Source organism: Mauremys reevesii, linkage group 4 (assembly GCF_016161935.1).
Source record: "Mauremys reevesii isolate NIE-2019 linkage group 4, ASM1616193v1, whole genome shotgun sequence".
NCBI classification, from domain to species: domain Eukaryota; kingdom Metazoa; phylum Chordata; order Testudines; family Geoemydidae; genus Mauremys; species Mauremys reevesii.
Window position 1 is genome coordinate 65,129,543 of NC_052626.1, and position 17,455 is coordinate 65,146,997.

The window sequence follows — 17,455 nt, forward strand, 5'->3', positions numbered from 1 at the left end:
AAGTGGACCACCCTGAGCTCCTCACATTGATATGGAAGGCTAGGTCATCCCATAGCCAGCAACCCTGTGTGCGGAGCTCACCCAGGTGGACGCCCCAGCCCAGATCCGAAGCCTTGGAGACCAGCGTTAGAGACTGGGACAGAGTCATGAAGGGGACGCCTTGAAGCACTGACCTGGGGTTCAACCACCAGCACAGGGACAGTATGATGTGGTCCGGTACTCTGACCACTCAGTCCAGAGCGTGTCTGTTGGGGGCACAGACCGAGGCCAGCCATGCTTGGAGAGGCTGTAGCCAAGCGTGGGGAACCACATGCATGCAAGTGGCCACGTGACCCATCAGGTGTAGGCAGATGTGGGCCGTAGTGAGCGAGTGGTCTCTTATCAGGCAGATTAAGCTCAACAAGGCCTGAAAGCATGCTTTGGGAAGGAAGGCCCTGGCCTGCATGGAGTTGAGAACTGTGCTGATGAACTCTATGTGTTGGACTGGCATTAAGGTGGACTTTTCTGTGTTTATGAACAGGCCCAGGTTGCAGCATGTGGAACGCACCAAGTCGAGGCTCCACTGCACCTGTTCCAGAGACCTGACCTTGATGAGCCAGCCGTCAAGGTACAGAAACAAATGGACCCGTCAACGTCTGAGGTAAGCTGCCACTGGTGCCTTACACTTTGTGAATATCCTTGGGGTAGAAGAGAGGTCAACTGGTAGTGCTGTGAACGAGAAACGGCGCCCTCCCACCATAAAACCGAGGAAACGCCTGTGGCCCGGGAATATAGAAATGTGGAACTAAGCGTCTTTTAAGTCGAGAGTGGTGTACCAGTCTCCCAGATCCAGGGAGGGGATAATGGAGGCCAGGGAAACCATGTAAAACTTCAACTTGAGAGACCTGAGGTGACGCAGGTCCAGGATAGGTATGAGGTCTCCTTTTGCCTGCAGGATTAGGAAGTACCGGGAGTAGAACCCTTTTCCTTTTATGTCCCAAGGAACCTCCTTTACTGCCCCCAGGTGCAGAAGATTCTCAACATCCTCAACGAGTAGGTGCTTGTGAGAAGAGTCCCTGAAGAGGGACGGGGAAGTGGGGTGGATGGGAGGGAAGAACGGAGAAGTGGGGGTGGGTGGGAGGAAGGAAGGGGCAGCCAAAAATTGCAGGGTATAGCCCCGAGATATGTCCAGGATTAAGCTGTCCAACGTGACCTCCAACCAAGCCAAATGGTAGGGGAGGAGGCGGTTGAGGAAAGGTAACAGTGGATCAGGGGAATTGGCTGGGGCATCGCTCTCGAGTGCGCCATCAAAATGAGTGCTTTGCCGGGCCAGGCTGTGCAGGTGAGCAGGAGGCAGAAGGGCTGTGATGACTGAATGCAGTGTCTCTGTCCCTGCTTCTAGCAGACCCCAGGCAAAGCTGCCAAGACCTAGACAGCAGGGGCGGCCAGAACTGCTTACGTATGCATGCTGAGCAAGCAAAGGGTGGCTTTGGTATCCTTCAGCCATGCAGTCTCACATTGCTCTGGTCAGAGAAAAGACTGTTCCCATCGAATGGGAGGTCTTGAATGGAGGTCTGCATCTCTTGTGAAAGTCCAGCGGTTTGAAGCCAGGAGCTGTACCTCATAACCACTGTGGACACTACCACCCTGGCTGCCGAGTTTGACGCATTCTATGCCATTTAAGAGCGCACTCTGGGCCATCTTGGTGCCCTCCTGCACCAGAGTATCAAACTCTTGAGCCAGTTGCTGAGGAAGGGATGCCTTCAATTTACAGAGGGAGCCTGTAAGTTAGTTATAATTTTTTTTTTAAATAATGGAGGTATACCTATCTCCTAGAACTGGAAGGGACCCCAAAGGGTCATCGAGTACAGCTCCCTGCCTTCACTAGCAGGACCAAGTACTGATTTTGCCACAGATCCCTAAGTGACCCCCTCAGGGATTGAACTCACAACCCTGTGTTTAGTAGGCCGATGCTCAAACCACTGAGCTATCCCTCCCCCCAAGAGGGCCTGATGGTTCACCACCCGAAACTGTAAACTGCAGTGGAATAAATTTTCCTTCCAAAGAAGTCCAGTCATTTAGCCTCTTTGTTTTTTGGGGTCAAACTGGAGTGCCCCTGCTTTTCTTTTTCATTGGCTGCCAAGACCACCAGCGAACCACGGGGAGGGTTGGTATAGAGATACTCAAAACTTTTGGCCGGGACAAAGTACTTCTTTTCAGACTGTTTGAGGTGAGAGAGATGAAGGAGGGTGTTTGCCAGATGACCATGGTATTTTTGAGGACCCCATCATGCACTGGTAGTGCGACATGGGCTGGGTAGAGGCTGACAGGACATTGATTAAAATGTCTGCCTGTTTGGCCATCTCCTCCACCTCGAGGCCCAAGTTCTTGGCCCACCGCTGGGCAAGGCCTGGTGGTCCTTAAAATCATTGGACAGGTTAGCCATGGAAGGTCCCGCGATCGCCTTGTCCGGACACAAAGATGACGATTGTCCCACTGGAAGGGGGCCCTGGTCATCCTCTTCTGCCTGGGAGCCAGGAAGGGTGGCTTAGGAGTGGACACAACCCCTTGAGTCTTGGCTTCTGGGCGTGCCTCCAGTACCGGGCTTGGTGCCATCGGTGCCAGTACCTGGCATTCCAAGGCAGCGGCCGGTGAAGGGGGCATATCCATGACTGGAACACCCCATGCATTCCAACAAGGCAACTGCATGGGCCACTGCCCCAGTGCTATCCATGCCAGCTTGGTAGCCCCATTCTTGTTGCTGGGGTCTAGGCGACAGGTTGAAGCGACCCTCGGTTCTGGAGGAACCCCCTTCCGGAGACCACAGAGGGGCTGTAGATGTGTGAGTCTGACTTGAGACCACCAATAATGCTTTTGTGGGCTAGAACCCACTTCATCAGATGTATGAAGTCATGCGTTTTTTCATGAAGTTGATGGATTTCCACTTCATACGGCTAAATTCAGTGTCTTGCATGGTGACAGGTTTCAGTGGTATTCCCCTCTGGTGTTATCTAGACCAGTGATCTGCTAGGTCACTCCAATCCTTGACTCTGGGAGCCAGCCTTACCCTGCTCTGCTGTGAGAACCCACACTCCTGGGCTGTTCACGCACAGCCTCTGACATGTAAGCTGTTGCTTGGATTGTGCAACCACATGACACTCTGGTCCCAGACACAACCTTAGGAGCCTCCGTCTTGCAGTGCCCAGTTATACCCGCTGGACGTTGCAAGCTTATATGAGTTTGTCAATTTAACAAAGAAATTGATATGTACCAGCTTGTTATCCCAAGGGGAGCCTCTGACACGCTTCAAACCAAATGAACTGCTTCAGGTAGAACACACACATTTATTAACTATAAATATAGATTTTAAGTGATTATAAGTCAAAGCATAAGTCAGATTTGGTCAAATGAAACAAAATCAAAACACATTCTAAGATGATCGTAACACTTTCAATGCCCTTACAAACTTAGATGCTTCTCATCACAGGCTGGCTGGTTGCTCTTCAGCCAGGCTCTCCCCTTTGATCAGTGCTTCAGTCGCTTGGTGTGGTGTCTGTAGATGTAGGTGGAAGAGACAGAGCACGGAGAATGTCTCTCCCTTTGATCATGTTCTTTCTTCCCTCTTGGCTTTGTCAGCCCCCACCCTTCAGAGTCAGGTGAGTATTACCTCATTGCAGTTCCAAACTGCCCAAAGGAAGGGGGGGTGACTTCCTTGAGAGACTAATAGATCCTTTTGTTGCTGCCTAGGCCAGCATCTTTTGTTCCTGTGAGGCTAGGCTAGGTTTGTCCTATACCTGCCCTGATGAGGTGTGAACTGCCTCTCTGCTCTGGCAGAGTTTTTGCCTGGGCTTATTTTAAGCCACGAGGATACATTTTCTGCCTCATAACTGCATCCATGAAATTATAATCTATAACCTTACTGAAACGATTACTATAACATCACTACAACAACCATGTTCACTGCATCTTGAGCCTTCAGAAGACACCCAACATGACAAACTTTGCATTTGATACCACACAATTATTTTATAAAGATGAACATGGGGGTGTAGGGTGTTCCCCCGAGGTACAGAGTGTCACACTTAGGCCTTAAGGCACAAAGTCGAAGATGAAGAAAACCGCTAGCCCTTGCCAAAGCAAGGAAAGGTGCTCCAACTGACCACCACAGGTGGTAAGAAGAAACTGAGAGGGCGTAGGGCTGGCAGCGGCTGATATACCAGCACACGAGTGCAGAACTCAAGGGGGCACCACAGCCAACCCTATTGATACCACTAAGGCAAAAATCTCTGATGGCCACATATGTGGGCACACGCACATCTACAATGGAATCGACATAAGCAAGCACTTGAAGAACCTCTCTTGGTAGCTGCTTATTTCACAACACAAGGATACACATCAAGTATGTCCCTTGTAGATTTCTGTTTCAGTCCTCCAAAGACAGGTTCCTCAGTAGATGACTTGTGGAGTTTCTGATACTGATTTGATACTTCTAGCTGGATTGAATGCTCTCTCCCCTCTGTGTCACAAATCATCAGCCCACTTCTTTGTTTTCCACGCTCTCCAATCCCTTATCACCTTGATCCTTCCCCTTATGGCATCTGAGGCAATATTTTCTGAATCTGGTTATGCAGAGGTCTTTGTTTTCTCAGATGCTACTCAGTCTTGAAACTTAGACTTCCAGACCATGTATCAACTCTTCCAGTGGCCAGCAGCTTGCATTTCATGCACCAGGGACCTTTTAAATCTTCCATCAGAAAGGAGAGGTTAGCACATCCAACACAGACCACAGCAGTTGTTCCCACATCATCCACATCAACCGCATCTGCTCTAACCCCTCAGACAGAGACCAACACCTACAAAATCTCCACCAAGCATTCTCAAAACTACAGTACCCGCATGAAGAAATAAGGAAACAGATCAGCAGAGCCAGACGTGTACCCAGAAGCCTCCTACTGCAAGACAAACCCAAGAAAGAAACCAACAGGACTCCACTGGCCATCACATACAGTCCCCAGCTAAAACCCCTCCAACGCATCATCAGGGATCTACAACCCATCCTGGACAATGATCCCACACTTTCACAGGCCTTGGGTGGCAGGCCAGTCCTCGCCCACAGACAACCTGCCAACCTGAAGCATATTCTCACCAGTAACTGCACACTGCACCATAGTAACTCTAGCTCAGGAACCAATCCATGCAATAAACCTCGATGCCAACTCTGCCCACATATCTACACCAGCGACACCATCACAGGACCTAACCAGATCAGCCACACCATCACCGGTTCAATTCACCTGCACATCCACCAATGTAATACACGCCATCATATGCCAGCAATGCCCCTCTGCTATGTACATCGGCCAAACTGGACAGTCTCTACGGAAAAGGATAAATGGACACAAATCAGATATTAGGAATGGCAATATACAAAAACCTATAGGAGAACACTTCAACCTCCCTGGCCACACAATAGCAGATCTTAAGGTGGCCATTCTGCAGCAAAAAAACTTCAGGACCAGACTTCAGAGAGAAACTGCTGAGCTTCAGTTCATCTGCAAATTTGACACCATCAGCTCAGGATTAAACAAAGACTGTGAATGGCTTGCCAACTACAAAACCAGTTTCTCCTCCCTTGGTTTTCACACCTCAACTGCTAGAACAGGGCCTCATCCCCCTGATTGAACTAACCTCGTTATCTCTAGCTTGCTTCTTGCTTGCATATATAAACCTGCCCCTGGAAATTTTCACTACTTGCATCTGACGAAGTGGGTATTCACCCACAAAAGCTCATGATCCCAAATGTCTGTTAGTCTATAAGGTGCCACAGGATTCTTTGCTGCTTTTACAGATCCAGACTAACACGGCTACCCCTCCGATACTATCATCCACATCCACTCACCCCAAAACTCCACTGTTTGCTGCTCCAGTTCACCTGGGCACTCCTTCCTACACCTCTCAGATGACTTAGCTGACCTAGCAGTCTTAGCTAACATCTTCTTTGCCAAGAGAGCCCAAGAACTTGGAGTTGAACAGGAGCACTGAGTCCAAGGCCTACCAGTGCCTTTCTTTTCCAGTTCTGAGGAAACCCGCATCAATCACTCTAAGAGAAATAGTTTGCAGCAAGCCTTTCCTACCTTTTGTGGTCTTTTAGAAAAACAGCAGCAAAGCAACACACACAAACACCTCAAGTGGTTCAGAAGAATAGTTTCATCGCAGAGGGGCAAGTCTTGAGACCAGTTCTGCCATAAAGACTATGCACTGGAATCATAATCTAAAAAGAAAGTCTCTCATTCTCTCTCTCTATAGACATAGATATCTACAGATGTATACAGATATAGATAAAGATAGAGCGAGCGCCAGCCAGCATTAATAAATACTAATACTAACTACATTAAACTAACACTATAAGAACATAGTAATTATTTACAAAAATAGACTTTGGCTTGCACAGCATGCAAGGGATGTGGGTACTGTCAGGGATTCTGTCTCACAGTCACAGGAAATAAGAGGGACTGAGGGATGACTAGACCTATTCTGTCCTTTATGCACTCAGGTGGAAGGAGCATGAGGGCACCTAGGGCATAGGCATGGCCTCAACAGACACTGGTGACCAAAAGAAACCAATCTTGAGCTAATGGGGCACAAGCACACCAGAAATGAAATACATAGGGATAATCACTCAAAAAAGAAAGGAAAAATGCTTTGGATACTGGACCTTGATACAACTCTAAACCAGAAGAGGGGAAGAGCTATAATCTTAATAATTTTAGGATACTAACAGCCAGAGACACCATTCTTAAAAACAGAGGGTATGGCTACACTTACGGTTTGCAGCGCTGGTAGTTTGCAGCGCTGGTCATCCAGCTGTGCAGGGCCAGCGCTGGTGTGTGGCCACACTCACAGCTACCAGCGCTGGTGTGTGGCCACATTTGCAGCGCTGTTGGGAGTGATGCATTATGGGCAGCTATCCCAGCGTTCAAGTGGCCGCAACGTGCTTTTCAAAAGAGGGGGGTGGAGTGGGGTCTAGTGTGACAGGGAGCGGGGGGAGAGAGAGAGGGGATTTTTGGAGCCAACACTGTGTGTTTAGCTTCCTGCCTTGAAAAATCAGAACATGTTTCCGACCCCTTAGTCTTAACTCTTAATTGCAAACAGCCTGCAGCCAACATGACTCCCTGCTGTTTCATTCACTCCCTGACTGCCTCTCATTTGATTGTTTACAGCCAGGTACAGATGATCACAGCAAACAGGAGCTCTGTTTGTTTTTTAGATAAGCAGCAGCGGCAACGGAGCTCCGTGCGGAGCTCGTTCATAACAAAACAAAGAGAGTAATTTATAAAAGCATTCTGGGATACATCCTTATACCCTGGAGGCCAATCACAGCGCTGGTGTGTGGCCACACTTGATGACCAGCGCTGCAGCACCAGCGCTGGAATCCTTATTCCCCATGCTGAGTGAGGTGTACGGCCAGCGCTGCAGCCAGGGAGTTGCAGCGCTGGAAGTGCCCTGCAGGTGTGGCCACTTACTAATTGCAGCGCTGGTGGAGGCTTTCCAGCGCTGCAACTCGCCAGTGTAGCCATACCCAGAGCTTATGCAGTAGTAAGTCCATTTTTCTATATTGTTACATATGCAGTTTAAACATAGTGCTTGCTCTGCACAGAATCTACATTTACCAATTTTACATGCAAAAAAAATACTGTATATAAAGAATATGATTCTTAGCATCTTTTGGGACTTTATACCGTATTGTCCCGAGTATAGGCCGCACTTTTCCCCCCTAATTTAAGTCTTTAAACTAGGGGTGCGGCCTATAACCGGGATCTTGCAAAAAAACAAAAAAAAATAAAAATACTTTAAATCCCAGCCACGGCGGGGAATCAGAGGGCTCTGGGCTGCCCGCCGCGGCGGGGAGCCCAGAGCCCTTTAAATCCCAGCCGGGGCGGGGAATCAGAGGGCTCTGGGCTGCCCGCCGCGGCGGGGAATCAGAGGGCTCTGGGCTGCTGGCAGCCGTGGGGAGCCCAGAGCCCTTTAAATCCCAGAGCAGCAAAGCAGGGGAAAAAAATAAAAAACACAGCGCGGCTAGAGGGGAGGACGACGATGAAACTGCAAAGCGGGGGAAAAAAACAACAACAAAAAAACTCGGTGCAGCAGGAGCAGTAAGGCGGTGGCGGGGGGGGGGAACAAAAACGGCGCAGCTGAAGCAGGAAACAGGTGTAAAAAAAAACAAACCGGCAGCACGGCGGGAGCGGTAAAGCGGGGTGGGGGGGGACAAAAAACCAGTGCGGCTGGAACGGCAAAGCAGGGGAGAAAAAAAATCTGCAGCACAGCCGGAGCGGTAAAGCAGGGGGGAGAAAAAAAAACAAACCCTGGCTGGAGCGGCAAAGGGGGGGACGAGGGGGACAACAGCGCGGCTGGCAAAGCAGGGGAAAAAAACAAAACAAAAAACCCTACAGGGCGGCCAGACCCAGGGTGCAGGGGGACTCCCTGTGCTACAGAGTGCACGCCTGGTCTAGTTGGGGAGAGGGAGAGGGAGGCGGCCAGGGGGAAGGGGGTGGAAGAGAGAGAAGGGGGGCGGCCAGCGCTTCCGCGGGGAGCTCACCCCACGGCCCCAATTGCCGTGCTGTCTTCCGGGAGGGCTCCGCGCTGCTCCGGTCGGCAGGGAGGGAAGGACGCGGGCTGCCCTGTGGAATTTGCTGCAGGGCGCTCCCCTCCTCCGCACCCTATAGGGCAGCCAGAGCAGCAAACAAAACCAAAAAAAAAAGCAGCCATGCCGCCCTAGGATTGAGCGGCATGCCGCCCCCTAGAATCTGCCGCCCCAAGCACCAGCTTGCTCAGCTGGTGCCTGGAGCCGGCCCTGGCTGGAGAAGCCCACAAGTTACCGGTATGATGTCCCTGTGAGGCATCCGTAGCTCCCCATGCTGACTTTGGAGCATTATGTCCCTGTGAGGCATCCGTAGCTCTGCACTCTGACTTGGGAGTCGAGGGCGTTTGTTTACTTTTACCGGTATTATCTCGGGAGGATACGGTATATGGTGAGGAGGGGGTTGTGTGATGAAGAAGGGGGCTGAGAGGAGGTTGTTAATAGGGTGAGTAGTGGGCACTGTGTGAGGGAGAGGTAGGCTGAGAGAATAAGGAGGTGGCTAAGAGGGTAAGGAAGGGCCGTGTAAAGGAGAGGGGGCTAAGAGGGTGAGGGGGCTGAGAGTTGAGGATGAGGTTTTTTTTTTCCTACAGGGGCTAGCTTAAAATACCAATATGGCTGATCATGTGGAGATTCGAAATTCAACCAGCCAAGGGAAAAGGCGAAGTTACGAATCAAACTTTAAGATAAAAGTCTTAAAATACGCTGAACAAACAAGCAATAGGGAAGCTGCCAGAAAATACGACGTAGATGAGAAAAATGTACGTAGATGGAAGCTGATGCAGAAGAAACTAGAAAACTCGGCTTCTACGAGGAAATCATTCAAAGGGCCTAAGAAAGGCAGGTATTGTGAAGTTGATGCAGCAGCTCTTCATTCAAGAGCAAAGAAAAAATGGAATGCCTGTCATCCGAAAAATCATACAATTGAAGGCATTAGAAATTGCCAGTGAATTAAAAATTCCCAGGCATGAATTTAAAGCAAGCCTTGGATGGTGCCGTAGATTTATGCTCAGAAATAGCCTCTCTCTAAGACGCAGGACAACACTTGCACAAAGACTACCTGTTGACTTCAATGAAAAGCTGCTTGCATTCCATCGGTATGTCATAGAGCTCAGGAAAAAGCACAACTATCCATTGAGCCAAATTGGAAATGCCGATGAAACTCCCGTTTTCTATGATATGCCAAGTAATACAACCGTGGATCAAAAAGGAGCAAAATCCATTCTTCTGAGAACCACAGGCAATGAAAAATTACATATCACAGCAATGTTAGCTGTTACAGCTGATGGTCATAAGCTGACACCTTATGTGATACTTAAAAGGAAAACTATGCCGAAGGAAAGTCTTCCAAGAGGCTTAATTGTCAGATGTCAGGAAAAGGGATGGATGAGCAAGGAGCTGATGAATGATTGGCTATCAGTTGTTTGGAAGAGTAGGCCTGGTGCTCTTCTTGCAAAAAAAGCAATGCTGGTATTGGATGCATTTAAAGGACATTTAACACCTGATGTAAAAAGTAAGACTGCATCCTTGAAATCAGATCTGGTAGTAATACCAGGGGGTATGACATCCCAACTCCAAGTGCTTGATGTTGTTGTCAACAAGCCATTTAAAGACCATCTACGGCAGCAGTATTCTGAATGGCTTGTGACTGGAGATCATGCCTTCACACCAAGCGGCAAAATTAAGAAACCATCAGTGGCTTTGCTGTGTCAGTGGATTATTTCTGCGTGGGCAATGATATCTTCAGAATCAATCATCAAAGGATTCAAAAAATATTGCCTGTCAAATGCATTGGATGGTAGTGAAGATGATGTATTGTGGGAAGATCAGAAAGAAGTGGATCAGGAGAATGATGAAGAAAACAGTGGGAGTGATGTATAAAGCACTGGAAGTAATGATGAAAACCTGAGCAGATACCGGTATTGATGGAGAGACAGGCAGTGAAAGTGACTAAAATTTCTCAGAGGGATGACTTAAGAACATTTGCTAATGTTGTTGATTGTTGTGCAGGGGAGAGGGTGAGAACTGTTCTCATCAGTCTCCTTGTTGTCCATTCCTTTTCCCTTCTTTATTTACAGTATAACTACAAAATAGTTTTCAATATTTCTGAGTATATAACATATGCGGTCAAAAGCAGGACTACCAAAAGTGTTAAAAATACTGGTACATGTTTTCCTATTCATTAAATAAAATACTGTTTTACTGTTCTACTAATGTGTATATTTTCTTTGTTAAAAAAAGTTAAAAATTTAATTTTTTTAAAATAGCACCAAACTTTAAGGGTGCGGCTTATAATCAGGAGCGGCCTATACTCAGAACAATACGGGTACATACATAATTTTATATTACATGAATATATCACAATCAAATCTTAAACCTATTTTGAATTAAGGGATTTCAAAGCTCTCTCCAGGTGCAATACAGTACAGTGAAAAGCAAAAACAAAACCATACCAGACCCAGAAATAGAAAATCACATCCAAACACTCAAGTTCTAGAGAAAATGATAAAATTTCAGTGTAAAATTAGATTTAGATACTAAAAGCAAGGACTACCAATGCTGAATATGAATGCAGGATACTTTAATGAGGTCCAAAGCAAAAGAATCCAGGAATTAAAAACTGAAAAATGGTAAATATCTTAAAGTGTAGCTTGTGCAATATTTTCCTGTGTCAGATACAGTGACATACCCATTCAAGGGTACAGACAACATATGTCTCTAGAACGTTGTTTTCTTCAATGGTTTACAAACCACTCAATTCATTTTGCAGGTTTATCACTTGTAAATATCTACTCTCTGTATTCATGCAGAATCTGAAGAGCCTGTAGTTCTTAAATCTTTTAAATGTAAATTTAATATATCTTTGGAATTTGAGGAAAGTGAACTTTTCTCTTCTGAATAAGAGAAATACTAGCACAGTTCAAAGTGGAAAAAACACCACCACCACTAGGGAAAGATCAGTTCCTCACCCACTCACTTAGAGAATCCAAATTCTGACTCCCCTGCTCCCTAGCTTTTTAAGGGTTCTCCCATATGATCTCCCTCTCAGATAACAGCAGGAAAACTTAGGTTATATGACACTGATTTGTGAGAGGTGAATATTGAAAATTCTAAGGAAGTTTTATACATTCAATTTTGACATTCTTTACTGGTTATAGCAAATAGACTTTTAAAGTAATACTGGAGAAGATGAGTAATTTCATATTTTTAATGATCTCTTGATCTCACTGCCTGTAGTTATAATGCTGGTGATAACAGAACCATGGCAACAGGACATTTTTTGCTGAGCTGAAGTTTATAAACGTTTTTCTATTTTCATGGCTCAAATCCTTATTTAATTTCCTGTACTGCAAGGAGCAAGATAACGACAGACTTCAATACAAATGGGTTAATCCCAATGTTCGAAGATGTGTGAGTTTTTTAAAAGATTTTAAAATTGAAGAAACACATACAGACACTGTATGGACTGCCTGATAAAAACAGATCTCACTAACTGTATTATGCCCCCATCATACAAGGCAGAATATTTCTTGTACAAATATTGCCACATAAGTCAAGATCATCATTTCAATATATTTTATGGTAAAAACTGGTGGCATAGTTGTCATAAATAGTTTAATTTACATAGGCCAACTCAGCAGAAGTCACTAAGGATAAAAGAACAAATTCAGTAGTAAGGCACAGGACAAAAATACCCAGGGGAGGTAGATACATAGGTTGGACACAGCATAAAATTAACAGATCAATTTACTAAGGTTAAAATCATGAACTTGGGTCTGCAAAACCATTTCAGCATATTCTTTTTCTGGCAGTGAGAGATCATTAAGATTATCATTAAAAATTAACACAAGTTAAAAGGCATGCTCAGTGCAATTAATGTAACGTAGTTCATTGCATTGTTATATTGATTCCACATGCTCCTCATTTTTTTACCTTGAATTTTTGGAACATGTTTGCACCGGAGTTTTTGTTCAATGTAAAAGTGAAATGTTTGTTCTCAAAGCGATAAAAGGCCATGTTGACAGGGTACAATTTACATGTTTGCTTTGTTTTTACTCATCCTTTGATACTGAACAGCTGTTTCTTTATAGCCAAGAATGTGATTTTTGAAGAAATCTGTTCAACAACTGACAATCCTCTCATAAGATATACGTTTTAGTTTAAAAAATAATAAGAGGGCTGCCTTACTCTTGGTGTCCAGCTGAGCACGGTACTTTTCAAACCCCTTAAGTCGAACTCGTTCTCCCAAGAGCTGAAGAAACTCTTCAAAGGCTGGCCCTGCTGACTCATTGTTGTACATTTCCTCTTCAGTGCTCTGCCCACTTTTGCAATACATGATCCCCACCTTCAGCTGATAGCTTAACTACAAACAGAAATAAAGATTCAAGATGCATATATCTATCAGGTTATACAGCATTTATTCTGCCTGATTTTCTTCAGTCATTTAGTTAGTCCCCTAGTTTACAGACTCAAAAAAAACCCTAACGATCTGTATAACTTCCTTGCAGATAGCCCCATTGTTTTCTACCATCTTTGCCTCAAGGATGATGAGCATTGTGATTCATAGATTATAAGGCCAGAAGAAACCACTGTGATCATCTACTTTCACTTCCTGTATAACACAGGCCATAGAACTTCCCCAAAATAATTCCTAAATCATATCTTTTAGAAAAACATCTAACCTCAATTTAAAAATTGCCAGTGGAGAATCCACCCCAACCCCTGGTACATTGCTCCAATGGTTCATTTCCCCCACTATTAAGAAAAATGAAAGGCTGCCAAAGCCCGGGGTTGAACCAGGGACCTTTAGATGACTAGGCACATTTCACCTGAAGATCTCAAATTTCTTTCCACAGGGGAGTAAACATTATCCTCCTCCTTTTGCAGATGAAGAAACTGAGGCACAGGAAGGCCAAGTGACTTATTAAAGGCCACACAGAAAGTCTAGGCAGAGGCAGGATAGGAACCAGACTACTGATTCCCAGCCTTGTGCACTATCAATAAGATCACACTGCTTCCCTATGTAGAATAGTAGCTCATAGTATTTGCTTATCACCGGTGTGAATGTCAAAATGAGTAGCGTGTTTCTTTGAGCTAGAGGAAAGATCAGAAGACACATGAAATTTGACTGGGTGATACCAGTGCACCACTGTAGGAATGGGTCATTTGCATTAGAAGAGCTTTCCTATGACTAATTTTCAGACAGGCAGCAAAACACAATTACACACAGAAAACCATTTTTTTTTAGCTGTTTTCTTTCTTGTAAGGGTCACTGTCAATTATTTTTAAGCTATAATTTATCAACTTAGAAACTTTAACATAAAATTTCTCTCTCTGGCAATTTTTGTTTTTCTTTTTCCATTTGATAATCAGGATTATTAAATATTAAACTCTCTAGCATTGTCAATGTCTGAATTGTCACTGAGTTCATATTTCTGGCAAAAATGTTAGCAATTAGACGTGATTTAAATGAAAATAATATTTACACCTTACGTAATATCCCCTACCAGATTCTAACAGCTACCAGTAAGATAATGTAGGTTGATTTAGGGTTCAGGATCAATGCTACTACATTGGGTTGTGTTAAAATAAAAATATCAGAAGTACCTACCACCTTCATAACAATAGTATTTTATTTCATATTTAAAAACCTCTCTAAATAAAAAGAATTGCTACATAACTGCAGAAGCAATATTATTAATCAATTTTCAATCAATAAAATTAGCTTCTTACTCAGAATTAATTATTTTTCTTACTTAATTCTTCTTACTCAGAATTAATTATTTTTCAAATTTTAACAATGTGGGAAAAGCCCTAACATTTTCACCTGCAATGAAGATTTTAGAGCATAAAAGACTTTTTATTTGGAAGCTCCAGGGCACACAAAGTAGTTTTGTTTTTTTTTTTCTCTGTAGGAGACAGGCAGGCGCTTTGGATCAATTTTTTCTCCTTTCCCCTGAGGCCTACAAAAAACTTGACAATAGTTAGGCTGCTGGTGTGCTGAAACCACTGTCTATTATGCTGACCAATATTGTTTCCTTGTATTCTCCCATCTGTCTGTACCCATGATGTGTCCTGTCTTATACTTAGATTGTGAACTCTTTGGGGCAGGGACTTTTTATTGTGTGTTTGTAGAGCTCCTAACAAAATGGGATTCTGATGTAGACTGGGGCTCTGAGCTGCTATGATAATACAAATACAAAATAACAACATATTTGAGATAACTGGCTCTTCTGCCACAGCTCCAGAGAACCAAACTTGTGAGCTTGCAAGGAGATTAAATGACTTCTTACTCTAAATTGTGTGGAAAAGACTGAATGCCCCATCCATTTGAGAAGATGTATTTCTTCACATCTATAACCACTTAATGATGTAAAGTTCAGTAAGAGTGACTTCACTACACACAAAAGTATCGAGCAAGAGTCCATAACCAAATTAGATTTAGTGTAGATTTTTAAAGCTCTGTTATATAGTAAGGACTCTCTTGGTCTGTTACATCCAACCAGGAAATTAATTTTCATTTGAAAGAGCATGCTCCAGAAAGAAAATACCGGACAGAACTTAGTTAACCTTCTTGAGAAGTAGAAATGCTAGTACGATGCATTTGTCACTCAGTGATTTCTATTGCTTTAGTATGTTCCACCTTGTAGATAGTGAACAAACTGTTTTTTCTGGTCCTGAATGTGGACTGTCCTAAAGGAGTGCCTCTAAGAGAACAAGGAAATGCAATAGAATGACAATTTTTCTTCTGTTTGAAAATCTGCCAAGTCTTGATAACTAATCATTTAATGTGCAAACATGAGTGCAGTCTCTTTTCTTTGCAATTAAATCAAGATAGGTGGGATATACTCAATTCAGGTTCATATAACTTAAGTAACAATCAATTTCCATGCAAATATCTCACAAGATGCAAAAGAGACAGGGAGCATACACAATCTAGATTATTTTCAGCATTTTCCTGAACATTGAAATGACACAAGAACAGTTTTTCCACTATTTTTACTTAATATATTACATTTAAAATTGCTCCTCAGTAGCCTAATTATGTTCTCACAGACTTCAATGGGAGCTGGCCAACACTGAATGATTTTGAAAATCCCAGCCTTTTGTGTATTTTGTTTATTTCATGTACATTATGGGAGATAGTGAAGCAGATTAGTTAATGGAATACCCCTGGGGGAATTCTGCCCCACTGCACACATGCAGAATTCATGTCCCCCACAGATTCTGTTTTCGCTGCAGAAAACAGATTCTGCTGGAGAGGCACTGCAGTTACACCTTTTTCCCACCAGGGGCTGCGGTGGCTCCAACACAGAGGGCAGCTGGCTCCTGGGCCATAATCGTCAGCCTTGGATAGGGAAAAGGAGAGGCTGCATTCCTCATAGTGTCCTGCCTCTAGGGAGCCAATGAATAGACATAGGAAAGGGGGGGATGGACAGAGCAGGGCACACTGGGCTGCTGGTAAGGAATTGATTTGTCAAAAAACATTTCCTGAATCTCTGTTGTTGTCTGTATTGTTACAGACACAGAAACTGACAGGTATTTTGAAACAAATCACCAAAATAATTGAAACTGGCCTGATTATATTATGTTATTTTGACAAATAAAGCATGCAGAATTTTAAAATATTATGCACAGAATTTTTAATTTTTTGGTGCGAAATTCCCCCAGGAGTAATGGAAGAAAGGAAGTAAAAGAGTCAGCTTAACTGCTTCTGCCAGCTTCCTGCTGGAGTGAAGGGGAGAGAGGAGTCTCTCTTTAAATGTACTGGACTTGTGCCAGAGAAGATTAGGCTGGCATTATACTACCTGCTAAGGAAATTCACAGGACCCACATTTCATAGCTCCCCCAACAGGAAAAGTCATCTGAGGGTATGAAAAGGAGCTTTGGTTGGTGTGAAAGCTAAGTCCCGGGCTCCTCTGGAGAGTAGATTGAAGAACTGAGTACTTTTCTTGAAGACTGAACTGGATCCTGCTAGAAAGTGATTGAAGTTCAGATTGCGGGTTTGTCTGCTGGGCAACAAAGGAACAGCTTGTCCAATTCTCAAGACACATTTGGGATCAGATAAACCTGTTTTATGGATTTAGTTAGTGATAGGGTTATCATTTACAATTCAACAAACATATACAGGAAAGGCAAACTCAAAATTAAGTATTGGCTCTCAATAAGTTTCTCGTCAGTCTTTAAAACCTGGGTAAACACTTCCTTTCTATTTTCAACTTGTATAGCCCATTAAACATCACAAAAACCATCCATGTGAACTAGGGATTAGACGTGTTAAATTTGCAACAGTGGCACACAGAAAAAAGAAAAAGCAAATTCCCATTGGTCACATAACAGGTCAATGTCAGAGCCAGGAGTAGAACCCAGGTCTTCTGTGACCCATTCTCTACAGGATTCATTACAATCAATATTATTGGTAGTTATGCATGTTAAGATGGGATATTCAAAATTAAATATTTGGCTACTTGCTTTAACCACTGGGGGCGTTGGGAAGGTTTTTTCCTCTTTCAGCATCGTACTATTGATCAGGCACTTTGGGGGAGTACTGAAGGCAGAAGAGGAGACTACTATTCTTCATTATTCATATTACCATAGCACCTAGTAGCCCTAGTCATGCACTGGGACCCCATTATGCTAGGCTTTGTACAAACAGAACAAAAAGACCGTTCCTGTCCCAAAGCGCTTCCAATCTAAGAATAAGACAGATGGAGAGCACAAGGAAACAATGAGAGAATATTAGTGAGCATGATAGGCAGTAGTCTCAGCACCCCAGCAGCCTAATTGTTGTCAGGGTTTTTTTGTAGGCACCATGGAAGAAAGCAAGTTTTGAGGAGGGTT

The 17,455-nt window shown here is 44.2% G+C and overlaps 1 protein-coding gene across 13 annotated transcripts in view; it reads right to left on the minus strand.

Annotated features, from left to right (window-relative positions):
* Window positions 1-17,455, minus strand: part of SIPA1L1 (signal induced proliferation associated 1 like 1) — a 382,714-nt gene that overhangs the window by 89,455 nt on the left and 275,804 nt on the right. For all 13 annotated transcript variants that reach the window (XM_039534592.1, XM_039534586.1, XM_039534589.1 and 10 more), the window contains one exon: window positions 12,803-12,977. In XM_039534592.1, coding sequence (XP_039390526.1) covers window positions 12,803-12,977 — 175 coding nt within the window. The remainder of the gene's footprint in view (window positions 1-12,802; window positions 12,978-17,455) is intronic.